This window comes from Centroberyx affinis, unplaced genomic scaffold, assembly GCF_046629955.1.
Source record: "Centroberyx affinis isolate AG114_WGS23_722 - 3 ecotype Tasmania unplaced genomic scaffold, CSIRO-AGI_Caff_v1 ptg002872l_1, whole genome shotgun sequence".
Taxonomy (NCBI): domain Eukaryota; kingdom Metazoa; phylum Chordata; class Actinopteri; order Beryciformes; family Berycidae; genus Centroberyx; species Centroberyx affinis.
The window spans coordinates 8,870-29,047 of NW_027281005.1; the positions used below are offsets into that span (position 1 = coordinate 8,870).

At 40.6% G+C, this 20,178-nt stretch overlaps 1 protein-coding gene across 1 annotated transcript; it reads right to left on the bottom strand.

Moving 5' to 3' along the window:
• Window positions 1-486: 486 nt before the first annotated feature.
• On the bottom strand, window positions 487-19,023 carry mapre1b (microtubule-associated protein, RP/EB family, member 1b). The gene is made up of 7 exons (XM_071536446.1): window positions 18,875-19,023; window positions 16,587-16,717; window positions 13,817-13,962; window positions 8,560-8,761; window positions 7,932-8,041; window positions 7,199-7,351; window positions 487-3,283 (listed from the first exon to the last, which is right to left on the bottom strand). Exons 2-7 carry the CDS (start codon window positions 16,705-16,707, stop codon window positions 3,233-3,235), a joined length of 783 nt encoding a protein of 260 aa, XP_071392547.1. The 5' UTR covers window positions 16,708-16,717; window positions 18,875-19,023; the 3' UTR covers window positions 487-3,232.
• Between the last annotated feature and the right edge of the window lie 1,155 nt (window positions 19,024-20,178).

Sequence of the window (20,178 nt, forward strand, 5' to 3'; positions counted from 1 at the left end):
GTTGCCCAATCCTGGGATTATTGCCCATCTACGTTGCTCCCCCCAAAAAAACTGTCAAGCCACCTTATCACCAGCCTTAGACCCAGAGAAGAGGCGGTAATAATATATAATACTAACAATATATAGTTCAAAGTGGCCAAACTCTCTGTGATTGGCTCAGCTTGAGAATATACTGTATATCACCGGTCTTGTAGCCAGCACTCTGAATCAGAAACGCTGGATAAACAGACTTTGCAGGTAATTATTCCACCAATAAGAAGAAAATACTCAGCACTCAGAAGCCTATGGATCATTACTGTTTAATTTCATTATTCTATGTATTTCATTGTTCTTAGTCTGGAGCTATGGATACTAGTCTAACCATTTCTAACCACTGCAGAAGGGAACTTGGTGCGTTTCATCCAACAGTTGAAAGTGAAACACACCAATTAATTAACCAGAAAACTTTGAATTCAACTATTCACTCGTGCAAAAACACCACAAATATTTTTAGTTTGCTTTAGTTGTTTGATGGAAGACGGCGAGTCTGCTGCACCCCGACACATCCAAGCTTCTGCCCAAAATACCTCCAATGTCCTTTATTTTCAGACCCTGGTAAAATTACTACTGTAACAGTACAAACATTTCCAAACACAGCAGAGCAGTACATTAAAGTAAAAAAAAAAAATGAACAAATTATGAAAAAAAAAAGGTTTTTGTTGTTTAAGAAAAAGTTTATGAATAAGGCAATTGATAAACGTATAAAATCTCTAACAGAGACAGGCAGTTTAAATTGCTGTTAAGCATTTTTGGGTCCCATTGTGTTCTAGTCTCCAGATTACAGTCTGAAAAGGATCAAGCCATTTTAAATAAACCTGTGCATCTAGTTTGGGACAACACACACTTGTGTTACTTTTTAAATACTTGCCAACAACAACATGTTTCAATGTGTTGCTGTTAACATAGGGTTTGTACAAAATTAACACTTGTGTGTTGTTCCAAACGAGATACAAATATGTTAAAAATGACATTTTTTAAGAGTGCAGTGGAGACATCATTCTCAAATTGGATCCACAATATACATTACTAGTATTAAAATTGGCCATTAACCTGGGTGCGGAAACAGAGAAGGGGAAAAAAGACACTTGTCTTAAGTGTGCATTCCCAAAGAGGAATATGCCTTTGCTGCGGCAAGTCAATAACTCATTGATCCCATGATAGTTATTCAATACATCGGTTTAGAAAAAGGTATCCAACATAAGGAATCAGGGCAGGAAAGTCAAAGTTTCATCCATCCACCTGCCACAGTGGCAGATGGATTAGAAACGATACACACTCCACTTTCACAACTCAACTGGACAGATTTCACTTTCAGAATAGAGAGCCTCTTGACTACAGCTGGCTGAGCAGACAAACTCCTCAGCCACAGACAGAGGTGACCGGTGTGTGTGTCGTGGCTGCTCTTAGCTTCCTGCCCATCAGGAATTATTAGTGTTGGCTAGGGGCCGGTTAAGGGTCACTGGTATAAAACAGTGTGTATGCCTTAAAACAAGCACTCCAAAACACAATCAAAACATACAAAAAGATCACCACTGATCATGCAATTTCTAACTTGTTTTTGTATTTTCTATTAAACATTGGCCATGTTGACCTCTGCAAAAGGTTCAGACACTTCATCTACCACTTCAACTGAAAAGTAAGCCACTTTCCTGGAATTAAGAATTGCACATTTAAGAAGGCCCCGAGAAACTGAAATGTGAACTTAATGAGAACAAGTGGGTGGCAGAGGGGGAAAGACAGTTGATCTGCGAGGAGAACAGCAACCACTGACAATATCCAAAAACCTTTCACTATTGACATGACGAGGAAAACAAGCTTCTCCGCACAGGGAGTATGTGTCAAACAGAGTGATCATCTCAGAAGAGTGAGAAAAACTCAACCTTAATAGAAAATAAATGTACAAAAGTGAGCGCATGACTGACAGGTGCCAATAAACTTAAATTCCCCAGACAGACACATACAACAGGGAAAACAAGTAAAATGGAAAAAAAGGAGTAGAGAAAAAAAATAAGTGAAATAAAACAGTAGCATAATATTACAAAACAGCTTTTTTTTTGCTCTTCTGAAGCGGACCAGGCCAAAATCAAGATGGAGGCATTGGCGTCGTCGGTCGTGGAGCACTGATAGGTGGAAACAGGCCAAGAGAAAACCCAAACTGCTGCCTCGTCCCAGACTGAACCCCGAGCCCCACACTCGCAGTGTCTGGGCTCTATGGGTCGCTTTTCTTTGCGCCATTTTGCATAGATGCACACATCCAGGTACCTGCAGGGTACAGCTAACTAGCTCGCAGTGTTATCAGCGTTTCTGAATGCCTGCTGGCATTATAAAGTTATCAGCTGTTACCATTTTAAATACACAATACTTAGTCGGAATAGCTAAATGTGGGGAAAAGCTTGCAAAAATGCAAATTACATGTTTGGATTTCAACAATCCGAAAATAAATGGTCCGGATGAGCCTGTACCCTGCTGGTGTGTTTTTCCTGCCTCTTTGTGTGTGTATCTACCTCCAATTGAATTAAATTAAATCAAATCGTCAATTGGAGAGGCACAAAATGGCCACCAGTGACATCAAATGAATACAAAGAATTGGGCTTAGTCTGGGACAGAGTGACTGATATACAGACAGCAGGGTCTTCAAAGGAGGTTCTTCACGTTTGATTTGTTTCAACTTGATTTTTAACACACACATACATACACACATACACACACACACACATACACACACACACACACAGAACATATTTTTTTTCATACTGAAGTCCATTTCAAAAACCAGATATGTTCTGGTTGAGACATGATCTGGTTCAGGGAGGGGTGGGGTTACATGTGGGAGGTGGGGATTGGGATTCTCGCCGACTGACTGGAGTGTGGGAGACAGTGACTGAGGCTTCGATTTATTGTTGATTCGTCAGGTGGGTTTCATCGGGTGTATGTTTGAGGAAAGTGGAAGTTGAGCTGTACGGCGGCTGAGGGCTTGAGGAAGAAGTCAGGCAGGTCGGGGGTTCAGGAGAGTCGGGATCAGGGTTTTCGTTTGATAAAAACCAAACCGGTTGTCTTGGCTTGAGGAGGTATCTTGAGGTGCGGGCGCAACAACGGGGTACAAATGGGTCGGTGTGGCAAAACTGGGTACGTAAGGTAGAACTGGGTTTGTAGACCAGGGCATCTAAGTGAAAGTTGCTTGCAGTCTTGAGTGTTAAAACTCCTCCTGGTCCTCTGATTCAGCGTCTGGTATCACAAAACCCTCCTGGCGAGACAGAGACAGAGAGAGGCAGATTATAAACCAGATGGAGATATGAGAGAGAGACGGACAGCTAGAGACCAGGGAAACTCAAACGGTGTCGACAAGAAAAAGCAGCCATAGCTTAACTTTTCAGTCATCGGCCATCAACAGCCAAACAAGATTTCCACGCCTTCTTGTTTCTCAACCAATGTGATTTTGTTTCATGAACAGCAGTTCCACATGGCAAATGCAAAATGGGAGAGAAATTGATTCCAGCCATTCAAAGCTTCCCAGTTCTCTACAACTTGTATTTGAAAGACTCCAGGAATAATTGTCTCATAAACAATGCCCTGGGAACGGCTGCATCCATTGATGGTAAGCTCTGAAGTAGGGCTGAACAATTCATCGAAATTTTATCAAAATCGCAATATGGCCTACTGCAATTTTCAAATTGCAGCAGGCGCAATATTTGTTAAAGGTGAAATGTGTGTTAAAATACCATTTTAAATTAAATATTGTGGTGCTGCAGAGATGTCCTGGCCTACACATCATATTCTACCGACTTAAGAAAACATCTTTGTTTGGTACAGATCCCCACAAAAAATCACACCATAATCATTTTAATACGTTTTTCAATGAAAATGAGAATGATGTAAAAATTATCATTCCCTCTAATATCGCAAATCATATCAATAGCAAATCATAGCAATTGCAATATCAGTCAAAATAATCGCAATTAGATATTTTTTCAAAATCGTTCAGCCCTACTCTGAAGTCACTCTGAGGTTTTTCTGTTTCTTAATGATTTGTTGGGCATTTTTGTCTTTTTTTGATAGTTGAGAGTGGAGATAGACACAAAAGATTGGGGGAGGGATGGAGTGAGAGAGAGAGAGAGAGAGAGAGAGAGAGAGAGAGAGAGAGAGAGAGAGAGAGAGAGAGAGAGAGAGAGAGAGAGAGAGAGAGAGAGAAAGACAGTGAGAGAGATGGATGGAGAGAAAGAGATGGGGAGAGGGAGACAGAGAGTGCAACAACAGAGGTGGAGAGAGAAGATAGAGCAAGAGAGATAGAGAGAAGTAAAATGGAAAGGAAAGTAGAGATGGAGAGAGGGAAGAAGAGATTAAGAGAGAGTGACAGACAGAAAGACAGAATCTTTCATCATTTCAACCAGGGTTTGACCAATATGGGTTTTTGAGGAGGACGTCCCTTTTCTGTATATTTTCAATGAATTTCGATAATTGCTAGCTTGCTACGTTAACTCATCATCTGTCATTAACACAAATCTGTGTAGTGGTCTCATGCAGCTGCGGATGCAACACAGCCACCCCATCAACCAAGTTGCTCCCGGTGTGTGTGTAAAAGCAGCAAGACTTCACATTCAGACAAACTGACCGGATGCGAGTGGAGACGGGGGAGAAATAACGAGGCTCGACAGAGAAAGACGGAGTGTGGGAGAGGAAGGTAAAGAGAATCAAAGTGTGGATATAAACCTGGGCTCTGCTGAAAAACGGATGAGACAGTGAGGAAGAGGCAGAAGCAGAAAAAAAAAAGAGAAAAAGAAGTGTGATCAGTCCAACTCTGTAAAACAAGGCCTTTGGAAAAGACTGAGCGATTAACATGAAGTTAACATTCAGAACCACAGCTCTGATACACATGAACCAAACCAAGCTGCGACTGGTTTTGGGGTCTGCAAAGCCGGATGCATTTCTGAGGATGCAAGTTTCTTCCCCAGACGATTTAATGCCATTTTGAAGACGTTGTTTTATCAGACGGTGTACAACGGAGAGCGAGAAGCAACAGGGATCGGAGGGAGAGGGGGAAAGAGGTGGAATGGTTTGAACCTTATCGTCACTAGTCCATGGTACGCTCCTCAGACCACTTACTAAGCCACCAGAACCTCCATGCATGACATTTCCTTATCTCCTCCTCTGTCTACATGAGAGGTAGTCATGCCTCCTCAGTCTGAATCATACAGCTTTACGTCTGAGACATTTCCTTGGAGCTACATCACCGACAACAAAAGAATCCTTGATGGGTGGGAAAAGGGAAAGAAAAGGACGCACATTCTTCAAAGGGAAAAAATCTGAATACTAATTCTCGTCCGGGTCAAAGCTTAAGGGGAATGCTTATTTTGGATAACTCGGTCTCTGTGTCTCAAGCTGCCTTCGAAGCAGTGTGACAGAAATGTATAGCTCTTCAATCAAGCAACATTACTTAAAAAAGCTTTCCTTTGGTTTCCTAAGCACAGCATTTCAACGTGATTACAGCACTGCAACAAAGGAAAAGTCAGGCCAAGAAACTAGCTTCTTAGTTCATCGGACAGAATTACTGGTGAATCACAAAACACATCATCCACTTTTTTTTTTCTTTCAGATTTTTTAGAATATGACCTCCAAATAACAGTTGGTTACCTGCCAAAGCTGCTGATAGACTAGACAGACTAGACAGAAAAAGACACGTCACAACAAGAAAATGCCCTCTATTTGTCTGGTGGCAATTTCCCATCCTGAACTTGGCATGTGAGCTTGTAATAGCAAGTGTAGATGCGTGTGACAAGATCTTGACAAGGGGTTTGCATCAGACAAGCTATCCCACAAAAATGTTATAAGACTGAGGTTAAAATCCCACATCACACCACCTTTCTACTCTCGACTTCTATGACACCAATATGAAGAGGTCCAAAATGAAACAGCATCCATGTGGAAAAAGCTGAACCCACTCTTATAAAAGGATTGATAAATCATAATGAAATCATGATTATTTTACTTTCTAAAGAGGGCAGAAGGTAACTTAAAGTCATTGGTTGACAAAATCATGCTTTCACAGACAAGATACTATATATTTTAGAGATACTGAATAATGAACTTGAGATAATTCAGAAATTTTGATCCTTTGATAACATGATGTTTGCCAATAATGTCCGGCCATGTCACTCTAAAGCTGAGGATCATTTACATTTATGGTATTTAGTGGACTCCCTAAATACCTTAAATACAACAAGCTTCATTTCCTAGATCACCAACAATACAAACAACCAATAATGGTGAAGAGTGGGTCAGAGGGTCCTGACAATATTATATGACAATATGAAAGAGAGAAAAGCTAGGGAACGAAATGAGAAACATAAGAGCATTAGAAATAAGAAAAAATGAGAGGTAGAAGGATTATTTCCCCTCACAAATATCACAAATGAACTAACAATGGGTCTACACAACTACATGAAAGTGTAGTTAAATGTATATTAGGCCACAATCCCCATACCCAATTTCCCCATGGTGATCTTTACAGTTTCACCGAATCTAATCCTTTTCCACACTTCAAGTCCAACTACTAAACTTTTATGGACCTGGAAATCACTGAATTGAATTTCTATACATTCCGGATCTGCATAGGAACCTTGCAGTGTGTGTCCCGACCTCCACAGAGCAAAGGACGGCACCTCAGAGCCTCGGCCTCAGTGAGCGAGCTGCATGCCATTCCTCTGCTGGAATTTTAAGACGGCATCGGCAGTTGCTAACAGCAGAGCAAATGGGCTTTAATCTGGTATTGAACTAAGCCCGTATTGGTTTACAGAGGATGTTTTAAGGCTAATCTATGGTCGATATACAGCAAAACACGCATTAGCGTTTTACAGCTTTGTTTACGAACTGCTTCACAAATGCATCACCAGCTGTCTTATTTGCCTGAGGCTTTGGCACAAAGAAATAGTTAAAAAGCGATACCTAGTCTTGCAAAATGATTGTCCAAACAAAATTAAAAACAATGGTAGTAGGTAACTTAAGTCCTAGTTTGACAAATGATTTTTACAACATCGATCCTCTAGTTCTTAGACATCTAGAGCTTTTCCCCCTCAAAATGGATACATGGCATTTTGACATTAAACTGTTCATTTTTGAAGCAGAGACGTTTTGCAGCATTTCACAGAAACAAACTTTAACTCACGTCTGTGGCGTAGAGGATGTCTATGATCCTCTGCAGTGTGGGGTCGCCCTCGCCCTCCTTCTCCTGGCAAATCAGCTCAATGTTCCGCAGCTTACCAAAATAAAAGTCCCTCTCCTTCTCCATGTCCTGGATGGTAGACTTGAGCATGTCCACCTGAAAATAAACAGGGCCGAGACGACAACATTTAGCACCGGGAGATCCCAACCTGCTCCGACAGGTAACTCCATATACCTCTCCTCCTCTTTTAAGACACGAATCAAGACTCACTTTCAAAAACATGTTATTGCTGTTATTGTATTAGAGTAATTTTGTTCATTTGCTTGTTGGGAGTCCAATATGCTGAGCGGGCCTTAACAAGCAGGGTCAACTGAATACCTAAACATCAGCTAAATGCCTAAAACAATCCCTATCAGACTGTAAAATGAACATATATACTCGGGTTTGACCGATATGGGTTTTTCAAGGCTGATACCGATATTTTTAGATTCAAAGATCCAAAGAAAAAACTCAATATATCTTTAAAACTAACCATTTTCATGCCAAAAAAATTAAAGTAATCAGTGTTTCCCCCAGGATTGTATTCTTGGCAGGGTGGAAAAAAGCATTTTGACTATCATGGGACACTAAAACTCTCCACTGAAACCCAGGATAATAACAACAGTTTCATGCATTCAAAATAGAGATGGACATTTTTAATTATTTCCACCAAGCACACTCCTATATGAGCGCTGACCTCATGCATGAGCTCCGCCCTCTCCTCGTCGCCTCCTCCCATCCCCGGCCTCCTCGCGCTGCCGGGAGCCATCTTGGGTGCTACCTTGGCGACGGCCGCCCTCTGAGGAGCTGAGGAGGAGAGACGAGGAAGAGAGGGTCAAAGAAAAGACGACGACGACATCAACAGTCCTTCACACCGGGGTGGTCACCATTTTTCACGACTACACAATTACCAGAATTCAGGCATAGTCAAACATTTCACTTTCACATGCCTGCTTTTGAAAAAGATATTGACTGTTCCCCAGATCATCGAAATGAATAACTGTGATTAATAATCACGATCGCCTACTATTGATACCTGGAGAAATAATCAGGATTATCATGTTAGCCATAAACATGCATCCCTAGTTTTCAGATAGTGTTTGCTAGTATTTCACTACCAAACAATCTTCTATATCGATTGTACCTACTGAGGCTTTTTTCTGCTTGTGTCCTTTTCAACTCTATCATCCATGTTGGAAAACTAGTCTAGCTAGAAAACTAGCTGCTACATTTCATAAAACATCATCTATTTTTCAACTCTCTGAGAGAGACCAGCTGTTTCTGCTTTAAATCCCTTTCTAGGCCGGTCCAGTCAGAGGTCGAACCTTGGTTGAGGATCTTTTTGGGAGGCTTGTTGAGAGCCGACATGGTGGGGTTGGGCGTGGGCATGGTGTCCTGGCCCTGCCGCGCCTCCACAGGGTCGTAATCCTTCCCGTCGTAGTTGGCGTCGAAGAACTTCTTAAACCACTGGACGAACTCAAAGTTGTCCTGGAACTTTCCCTTCACCAGCTTGTCCACTGGAATGATCTGGAGGGGGAAGAACAGAGGATCAGGACCGGGACGTTTGGACTGGGGAGTTGGTGCTCTCATTTCTTTGTCTGCATTTGTGTGGAAAACGAATTGTCAGGGTGTGTGTGTGTGTGCTCCAATGTCATGAATGGCAAATTGCTGTTAATTTATTGTATTTGGCAATTAAAGGGAAAATCCACCCTAAAAAACTAACACTGTTAAAAAGGAGGTATTGGTGATGTACCTTGCATTTCTGGGCCCATTTTGTTGGCCAAATCCCGACGATGTGACGTCACATCAATATATTTCCAGCGCTGCTACAATAGCAGAAATCTTATCACCCATGTCAGTGTCAGTCCCTCAGAGTCAAAGAGCGAGGGCTTCTTTCTAGAGCCGCCATTTTGCACCAAGAGACGTTCAACAATCATACAGGGAGAAATCCATCGTAGAAGAGGAGAGAGACCAATTTCTCCTCCGATAGAAGAGGAGAGAGACCAATTTCTCCTCCGATAGAAGCCTCAATAGACATGTTGCGTTTTGAGTAAGAAGTGCACGTCATTCCGGAAAATGTAAGAAATCACTAACTGAAGTAGGATTAGATAAGGCAGGGAGAGAGAAAGTGGGTACAGCAAAATGAGAAGTTACAACATTTCATTGCAAAATAACTCCTGGAATACAGTGAACACCACAGATTGGTGGTATTTAACTGTTTAATGCTACCTGAAGTTGGATTTTTCCTTTAAAGCGATTCTGATGCGCTCATGCTCTAGACTGTACAGTTAGGCCCAGAAATATTTGGACAGTGACACAAGTTTTGTTATTTTAGCTGTTTACGAAAACATATTCAGGATACAGTTATATAATCAATATGGGCTTAAAGTGCAGACTCTCAGCTGTAATTTGAGAGTATTCACATCCAAATTGGAGGAAGAGTTTAGGAATTACAGCTCTTTAATATGTAGCCGCCTCTTTTTCAAGGGACCAAAAGTAATTGGACAAATTAACATTACCATAAGTAAAATGTTCATTTTTAATACTTTGTTGAGAATCCTTTGCAGGCAATGACTGCCTGAAGTCTGGAACCCATGGACATCACCAAACGCTGGGTTTCCTCCTTTGAGCCTCTTTTTCAAGGGACCAAAAGTAATTGGACAATTGACTCAGAAGGCTGCATGGGCTCTTTCCAGGATCCTTTCCATGGTGAAAAAAAACCCCTTCACAACATCCACCCAAGTGAAGAACACTCTCCAGGAAGTAGGTGTATCAGTATCTAAGTCTACCATAAAGAGAAGACTCAATGAGAGTAAATACAGAGGGTTCACCACAAGGTGCAAACCATTAATCAGCCTCAAAAATAGAAAGGCCAGATTAGACTTTGCCAAAAAACATCTGAAGAAGCCAGCCCAGTTCTGGACAGCATTCTTTGGACAGATGAGACTAAGATCAACCTGTACCAGAATGATGGGAAGAAGAAAGTATGGAGAAGAATTGGAACAGCTCATGATCCAAAGCACACCACATCTTCTGTAAAACATGGTGGAGGCAGTGTGATGGCATGGGCATGCATGGCTTCCAATGGCACTGGGTCACTAGTGTTTATTGATGATGTGACAGAAGACAGAAGCAGCCGGATGAATTCTGAAGTGTATAGGGATATACTTTCTGCTCAGATTCAGCCAAATGCAGCAAAGTTGATTGGACGGCACTTCACAGTACAGATGGAGAATGACCCAATACATACTGCGAAAGCAACCCAGGACTTTTTTAAGGCAAAGACGTGGAACATTCTGCAATGGCCGAGTGAATCACCAGATCTCAACCTGATGGAGCATGCATTTCACTTGCTCAAGACAAAACTTAAGGCAGAAAGACCCACAAACAAGCAACAACTGAAGACAGCTGCAGTAAAGGCCTGGCAAAGCATCACAAAGGAGGAAACCCAGCGTTTGGTGATGTCCATGGGTTCCAGACTTCAGGCAGTCATTGCCTGCAAAGGATTCTCAACAAAGTATTAAAAATGAACATTTTACTTATGGTAATGTTAATTTGTCCAATTACTTTTGGTCCCTTGAAAAAGAGGCGGCTACATATTAAAGAGCTGTAATTCCTAAACCCTTCCTCCAATTTGGATGTGAATACTCTCAAATTACAGCTGAGAGTCTGCACTTTAAGCCCATATTGATTATATAACTGTATCCTGAATATGTTTTCGTAAACAGCTAAAATAACAAAACTTGTGTCGCTGTCCAAATATTTCTGGGCCTAACTGTATGTGAAAGTCACCAGTGCTTTTCTACAGCTGCCAACCACCAGCTACATACAGACAGCCTTCACTCTGACACTGACGTAGAGGGCAGCTAATGAGTTGCTGGAACTAAATTACCGGCTAACAGTGTAGGGTCTGTAACGGGACGGCAGAGAAGATGCCAGCGAAGATGCCAATCCGCCCTCAATGCTGGCACAGAAAAGTAAACATCAAGCCAGCCAGAATGGAAGAAAAGGCAAGAGAAAGGGAGCAACAGGAAAAGAAACAGCAAAGATGGGGGGTGGGGAAGGCCATGCTGGCTGGATCAGCAGTAAACACAATTAGCCAGCAATGGAGGAAGCTGACATCATTAGACAACACACACACACAGTGAACTGGGGTGCAGTCCCAAACACAGAAACAATGCCTAGGATTACAACGCTGAACAGAGAACTGTCTGACCACACAGAGATCCTTCACGTGTTCATGTGTCTGTAACATGGGGCTTTAAACACGGTCCAATCATTTCCAACTAATGCATAAATACATGCAAACCCCCATCTGGGCCTCCAGGAGACGCAGTAAAGTAATGAGTCCAAACAAAGGGACGGCAGGAAGCAAGATGAGCCCATGAATAAATGATAGTATGACTGTCAATAGTCCTGCAAGCCGCTGCATGTTAAATCTGAAAAAGGCAGATGAATAAGAGGGATTTGCCGTGCCTTTTATAATCTTTGTTGGCCTACATAGTGTTTTCTTGATAACGGACATTATGTTAGGGCTGGGCGATACGGCCTGAGATTCATATCACTATATCCTGTCACATTTACCTCGATAACGATATATGAAATGATAACTTGTTTATTTTTCTAACCCCGGTTCAGAGATACTACATTCACCATTAGTGTCATAAAAAAGTACGCTTTTATTTTGAAGGTAAAACCACTTTCCCTTCCACTCACATTCTGTCCATCTCTGTCTGGCTTGACACAGCCGATTATACACTAGCCATGCTACTTTGAGGCGAGACTTGCAGTTTAACTGAAGCAAAACAAATGAAACCATTTATGTAAAGTTGGCAACTTGACAAATGTATTTACTGAACAGAGTGACATGTAGAAAATTTGGTGAGAGAGCGCCAGTGTCAGTTCTGGTAAATTTTCAGCATAGTGCCCAGCCTTAAAGTAGGTATTGTGAAAATATCCATGTATCCAAATCTCCAAGATGCAATGTTGTAACATGCTTGTAACATATTTGGGCCTAACAAACATTGATAATTGATCGGTAACTTGAGTGCAAATTGATCAAGATTTCTTTTGAAAATGTGTATACCAGCGCAAAAAAGTGAAACTATAAAATATTCTAAAAGAAACATAAAGTAGCAGTTATTATTTAAAAGCAATAATTATCATTAAACTATTTTATCTTCCATTAAAAAGCCTTTGGTAGTGACTTTGAAGAGAGGGGACTGAAACTACAAAGTGTAGCATGACTTGGACATGGGACGTGTTTGTCCTACACAACATCCCCGTCCACTTTCTCAGGCCAGCAGCTGAACAGCGTGGCTGTCAAACAGAGCAAACCATTATGTTAAGATGTCTGGAGCATGACTTTCTCTTTTAGTGCGCATTGGGCCACTGACGACAACTGGGCCGTGTCGGGCGCTTCCAAGCGGTTTCTGCCTTTAATGTTGTGTTACATATTCTACCTGCATGAAATCTGAAAATAAAAAGTAAGGTTGGACAGAACTGATGACAAACATCCCCAATTGAATTTCCTCAAAATGTTGGCCAAGTATTCTAGGGTATGTTTTTTATTTTATGAGTAGCCTGCAACTGAAAACAGAATTGGTCATTTAAATTATTTACACCAATGATGCTTCAAAATGTATTTCCTGCGTGATTAATTTTCTCAGAATTTATGACCACATGCACTCCCTGGAAAAGGAAGCAGTGGCAGAACGCTGATCACGGAGGACTTTGGTTATGTGTGCTCAAGGTGTGTTTGCATCAGTGGCTATGGGCAGATAAAAACAGACGGAACAGACAGACGAGCTAACAAAGAGCTGTGAAAAACAAAACGAGTCACGACCAGACCAGTGAAGGCAGGTCAGCCAGCAGGGAGGGGAGGGGAGGGGCTGGATTTGCACTTTGCATGTCAGCAGTAAGGGAGGGATGGTGGAGCTATTCCAGGGTGGGAAATCAGCCATCAGCCAAATACTAGCACATTTTGGCTCCGCTCTTCCAGACACTTTGGCAGATAAACAATTATCATTTGGATGCTCTATTCTACTCTAAAAATCTAGTTGGCTGGAAAGTTTGCCAAAGTGAATTTTACAGTATACCAGCCACTGTGACCAAGGGACAAAAAATTAGGTTCCTGCGCTGGTAGAATCAGGGTTCCTACACAGTTTAAATTTCAAAACTCCATACCTTTATCCATAATTTTTTCATTTGATCTGAAACTTTTGGGGGTTCAATCTGATTTATGCAGATAGTCATCTTGCCCCTAGTAAACATTCCATTGTCACTCTAGAGGATTATTCTTTACAGCGACAAATATCAGAATATGTTAGATGACAGGAGTCTAAAACAACAGAAAGTGTACAGTTTTATGTACAACATTATTTTTCCAGACTTTTCCAAACTTTGTGTGCAATTTAAACCTTATCAAGAGCTGGAAATTACCAAATTCTTTTTCCACGTATTCCCCAACTTTCCAGACCTTTGTAGAAACCCTGCAGAATGTGCTGTTTACATGTAATCAGTAGGGAAGGGCTTATTATTTGCAGTTTGCACGCTCGCGGCTGTTTGCATGTAGCAGCTTACTTTGTCGACTCCCATCTTTTTGAAGGCGGCCTGCAGGAGCTTGAAGTTGTGGATGAATTCGTGTTCCAGCTTGGCACCGAATTTGACTTTCTTCAGAAGCAGAGAGTTGGGGAAGAGCATGTCCATGAACTGGCAGTAGGCAGCACCTGGACAAATGAAGAGGCAGACACAACAAAACATGACAGTGAGGTAATCTGGTAAAATCTTCACAGGGACTGACTGGGTATTGTGTCCAAAAATACTGAACTCCTAAAAAAAAAGGAAAAGATACATCATGTTCCAGCAGAGCAGACAAAAAAAAGATATAAATAGACCTAATTTTTACCCTGGTAAGAGTTTCCTTTCAAGTGACAGCACAGACATTTCTTTCTTCAACCTTTATTGGTACCTTGGGTCTTTTTTAACACCTCACTTCACACATTTACACACACATGGCAGCTGCAACCTCAGTCTTCTACTGCTGGCCAGTGAACAGCAGCTGACAGTTGGCTGCCTTGCTCAAGGGTATTTCATCAGTATTTAGGGAGGAGTGGCATCACAAACCCCAGTTACTAAGCTCCATCCCAAACCTCATCATCAGTCCAATGATTTGAAACAGCAAACTTTAACCAATATTTTACCCCATTCCCTGTAGACATGCCTACCGACCAAGAAAAGTTGCTTAACACAAAATTCAAAAATATTCAAGTCAACACAAATCCACATGCATTATTTATTACAATATTACTATTACCACAACACTAGGGATGGGACAATCTGCTTATCTCACGATACGCGATGTGGGGTTCACGATTCAATACAACCACCATATGACTGACTGTGAAGATTTGTTTATTTCTGAGCCACAAATCTTTCTAGCGATGGCATTGTCTTGCTAGAATGTAAACAACAATTAAAAAATGTCATTAAAAGTGACAATAATATAATTTCGATGGAAAGGTTGTGAAACTGTGATGGACAAGCGTCTCGTCTGTGATTCTCTACAGCAGAATAAAATGGAGCTAATATAGGGCTGGGCGATAATTCAATATCATCGTTTATCATCTTTCAGTGGAATCATATCGTGATGATATGAAGATATTTTAATATCGTGACACACATTTCTGCTGTCTGAATTGATGATGACAAGCAAATTTTACTTAAAAACTCTCATAAAATGAGGTATGGTAGGAATATTATTTGACATCACACCCAACATTACCATTTGGTTCAATGAGATGAACATTAATTTGATTATTTAACGTGATTTTGCATACATATCGTGATATATATTGATATTGAGAAAAATCCTTATGATTATCATGATATTGATTTCAACCATATCGCCCAGCCCTAAGCTAATATCACGATTCATTTTTCTGCCCCATGATACATATTGTCACATTTTTGTATTGCAATATATTGAATTTCAATACATTGTCCCATCCCTACTCAACACTATTCTTCTGTCCAGTAGTCCAGTGCCCCACAATACCAGGCTAAACCTAAATCCTGTGAACTCTATATATAAACATTTTGTAAAAAAAAAACAATCACTAAGTAAATCTAAAATACAGAGGATCCAGGCTGTAGCGGGTTATCATTTTGTCATCCAAGGACTTAAGTTACCTATTAAGAACCCAAATGACACCTACTTTTCATGTTCATTGTCTCATTTTGGAACAAAACTCTTCAACTGCAGCTGAAACCCCAGTTGAGTGATAGTTCTGTCCACACGGGATTAAAGCAGCTGGGCTGGCGTCCTGACTGTTCGGACACGCCCTTTTACTGAAATACTTAAACTATGGGTCTGGATATTAACAAGCCGTGGATAGACAATGCATGTCTCTCAAACATCTGCAGGGACAGGCGGCTTTATTGTGAAATGAACAATGAAGTAATAGATTTTGACATAAATCCCCAAAGATTAGAGTTGATCAATGTGCACGGTCCCTGTGAAAATAAACCCAATAAAAGAAAAGTAAAAACAAAAAGAAGACTATTTTCCTCATATCAGTATTTTTTTTAAGGTTTTAGAGACACAGATCTAGACCAGTATAGACCAAGATTTTGTTTTTTCCCCCCAATAAAACTGTTAAACACAAATTTTAAACCATTTCTAAACCAGTGTCTGTGAAGCCAGCCTTCACCATGCAAGTCATAGGCCAGGCTATGCGATGCAACCATTACATCATTTCAGCACCAAGACATTTGAATGGCATCAAGTGAAACGTGATCTCATCCCATTTGTTCGACACCCAAGCCAAATATCTGGCCTGTTAGCTCGGGTTAGCCCGCTACATCATGACAATGCAATCTGCTCCCCTGCGCCTGATGTAATCTCAGTAGCCTGGTTCCCACTGCAGGGCCAAACAGGGTCAGCCAGGGCTTAGTCAGTTTCTCTCACACACAGGGCTGGGCGAAATGGTTCAAATCAATACCATGATAGTCATTTTTTTCAATATCAATATATATCACGATATGGCTCTTGTATGCAAAATCACATGTTAAACAATCACATTAGTGTTCATCCCATTGAACAGAATGGTAATGTTAGGTGTGATGTCAACCAAAACTGAAATTTTCAAATAATATTCCAAATGTTTCATAACTCATTTTGTCAGAGTTTTTAAATAAAATTTGGTTGTTATCAGACAGCAGAATTTTGCGTCACAATATCCAAAAATCACCATATTATGACGATATAATTTCACTGAAAGACGATAAATGATAATATTTAATTATCGCCCAGCCCCACACACACACACACACAGACACACTTCCCTCTTACCTGAACACAGCAGTTCTATCTTGGTGAGGTTGATCTGTAGTGATTCATTGATCCAGGCCAGCATGTCATGACGACTTAAGTTCTCGCTGGTCACTGAGGTCGAGTACACGTTCACAGCCATCTTCGGTCACCTGCCCACACACAAGTAGAGGACTGAAGATATTTATGGTCTTTTAAGTCAGTGTGGATTTGACTTGAATCCCCCTTTGCTCTCTCATCTCTTCTGTCGTCTACACAGTAACAATATGCATACCGTTTAGTGAATAGGGATGAGACGATACGCGCATGATACGATCAATACGCGATATGTGGTTCACGATTCGTTACCACGATGCAATGTAGCCTAATAAATAAAAGTTCAATGACAGCAAAGTCTGACTGTGCAGAATTATCTTTATTTCTGAGTCACAAATCTTTCTAGCGATGGCATTGGCTTGCAGAATAAAACCGAGATAATATCGCAATTCATTTTTCTGCCCCACGATACGTATCGTCACATTTTTGTTTTGCGATACATGCTGAATTTCAATATACTGTCCCTCCCTGTTAGTCAAGAGGGAATTTGCAATAAAATATATATTTGCGCCACTTGCCACAGCGGCTGGTGGATCCAAAAATTCATCATCCACTTGTACCAGTTTACCAGCTGAAACTTTGAAATAGAGAGAAACAGCTACATGATGGTTGGTTAGACAAACTCACCAGTCACAGCCAAAACATACCAGCATAATATGCATAAAATAATAGGATTTTTTTGTTTTGTTATATCACATGCACGTTGGAGATTATCAATCTAAACCACTGATTTTGACACAAAGTTCGTCACAACTGTTCTGTGGATTGGGAAGCATGAACTTGTGTGTAAGAACCTTCTATAAATGGTTTGGTCTGTACCTTTTTGACAGGGAAATGCTAGACAGCAGATGCATAGCTTTACACTCAACACATGATTGTTGCCACACCCAACTATGCTGGCATCTACAACAATATTTTATGATGGGTGACACTACTAATTACAAACCAATTCATTTGACTTTGACTGAAATCTAACCATGTCAAAGAAGTAGTCATATTTTAGTAGATCATAGCATCAATCTCATTTGTTACAAAAGTCAGAGAAACTATAGAAAGTGACTGGGGGTTAAGCCATCATGTGGACACCATAACCACACACACATATGTGTAATGACAGGCTGCATAAGGCCTATAGTTACAGTAGAAATCCCCATCCATAGTCACTGCTGTTGCTCATCTCCCAGCCTGCTGCTATTTCCTCAACAGCTGTAAGTAATAGCTAGAGGCTTTACAGGAATAACAGTTATCTTAAGTCGAAGTCAACTATTGTATTTTGTTGAATCAAATCCATCATCTTTCTAGCTAGTTTCACATCTAAATGAGAGTAAACATATGTGTAAGTGAATATACTAAATCGTTTATGCCTTCCATATCAAATCGCTAATGCTGGCTGTGATGCCAGTCGTACACGGTTGGTTGCAGTGGCGATTTAACGTTAACAAGTAAGACTGTTTAACATTTACCTGACGTTACTGATGCCTGACTAACATTTATCTTATGACGCCTACATGACTGGCACATGATTTAGGCTAACTATTACACCAGCACGGACTGTCACAAATATTTTTGATTTACTCCGGCTCAAGATTTAACCTTATGTCAATAATGTTACAGTGACAATGTTAACCGTTAGCTAACTTGACAGCAAGCAAACGCAACAGGCCTCCTTTTAGGACTGGCAAGCTAACGGCAGCGGTAGTTAGCCTTGTCTAGCTAACTACGCTGCGTTCCAACCGTGTTAAATCGTTTGACTAGCTAGCTAACTATCTGACAGTTGCTTAGGTCAATGGTCAATTTACTTAAATTAGCTAGCAAGATCCGGCTAATATGAACGACATTTCTGTGATGGCTGAACATCACTATTAGCTAATGTGAGCTATTTTATCGCTTTCCCCGCCCTGACCAAGCACTTCGCTAGCTAAAGGTGGTTTGTATGAGAGAAAACTCGGTCATTCAAAGTTAGGGCGCGCTGGATTTGTCTCCCTCGTTTCATCGAACAATCAAAGAATTGGACTATACTGGAAAACCCCGCCCAAGTCCCCTCACTCGGGGATCAAAACGGACGCATCCTCGTTATGTTCTGAGCCGTGTTGCTAGCTACGGGCTAATGTTAGCTAGCTAAGTACCAACAGACGAGCTAACAAGGCTCGCTCAGCCAGCCGCCGTTTCCCATGCCGGCAAATACATGTTACAGTATGATCCTTTGGACCTACCTGGAGTCGATCGGCTTTCACAGTTGTTGGAGTGGATGATTTCCTTATCTCAATTGTAACCCTATTTCATTAAAAAGCCAATCTCTACTTACTGCTCTTTTCTTCTCTTCTTCTTGGCAGCTAGTCAGTTCACTCTACCGGCAGCGGAAGGAAAGATTCCTTGTCGTTGGAGTGACGTCAAGACGTAAATGGGAAACGCCTAAACGCAAGGACGTCGATATCTTTCGCCCTCCAATATTTTTTGGCATCATGAGTGAAAAAAAATGCAGACATCTATTTCTTTATTAATCGGTTTATCCTGCAAGCAAAATACGATAAAAAAAAAAATCTGAATTCACGTATGAAAAACACGTTTGTCTCTTGTTTACTGAAGAGAAAAGACTGAACAAAACATCAGGCTTTTGTGCAGTTGTCTGTATATCCTCCCCGTCTATGGTGCGTTGTTTATCTGGATACTCTACTACTAATACTATTTCAGTTATTCCTTTAATTTTCAATAAATAAAGAGGAAAAAAATGATGTTGCTTTAAAAAAAAAATGAAAGCAGGGGTTTCAACCATTTAACCCAGCATCCACATTGTAATATTTTGTTCCAGGACAACAAAGGGCTTTCAGTATTTTTGATGAAACATGCCAGTGCTCTTGTAGGTTTGCTTAAGAAGCCTGGAGATAAGGCATTGACCTAATGTTTATTATAAGTGAAACAGAAAAACACCCAACTGTAAATAACTGAAATGAGGAGTATGAAGGATAGAGACTACTTTCTGGAATCATTTTGAGATATTTTTTTTTATTTTTCTTAAAATATTCTCTTCAACACTTAGTAAAATTGAATTATCCTCCCGATTCCCATTCAATCAAAAGGCCAACTACACATCAGTAGTAGGCTATTGCTGACAATAGATTAAAATGAGTTACACACAGAACATTATTCTATTTCCCAAGAGTTCAACATGTAAAAAAATATTCATTCATTAAAAAATTAGAAATACAAAATAATCTCAATTCTATACAGACCGTTTAGAGGCTTGTACAGTACAGTGATGGCAGCTGTGATACAATCATCTGTTTTAAAATTCCCTACTTTTTCCAGACCACAACCTTCTTGACTGGATTAGATATTTTGCTCAATGTTCAATATAATATAGGCCGATATTCTGGTCATTGTTCAATATGGTTGATAAACATGACTGTCAATTAGACCATATCGCATTATCACCAAGGATTATTCTTTATAACAAATTCCACAATATCTGGAAAGTCAGTGGATCTACAACGTGCAGTCATTGTAGATCTACTATACT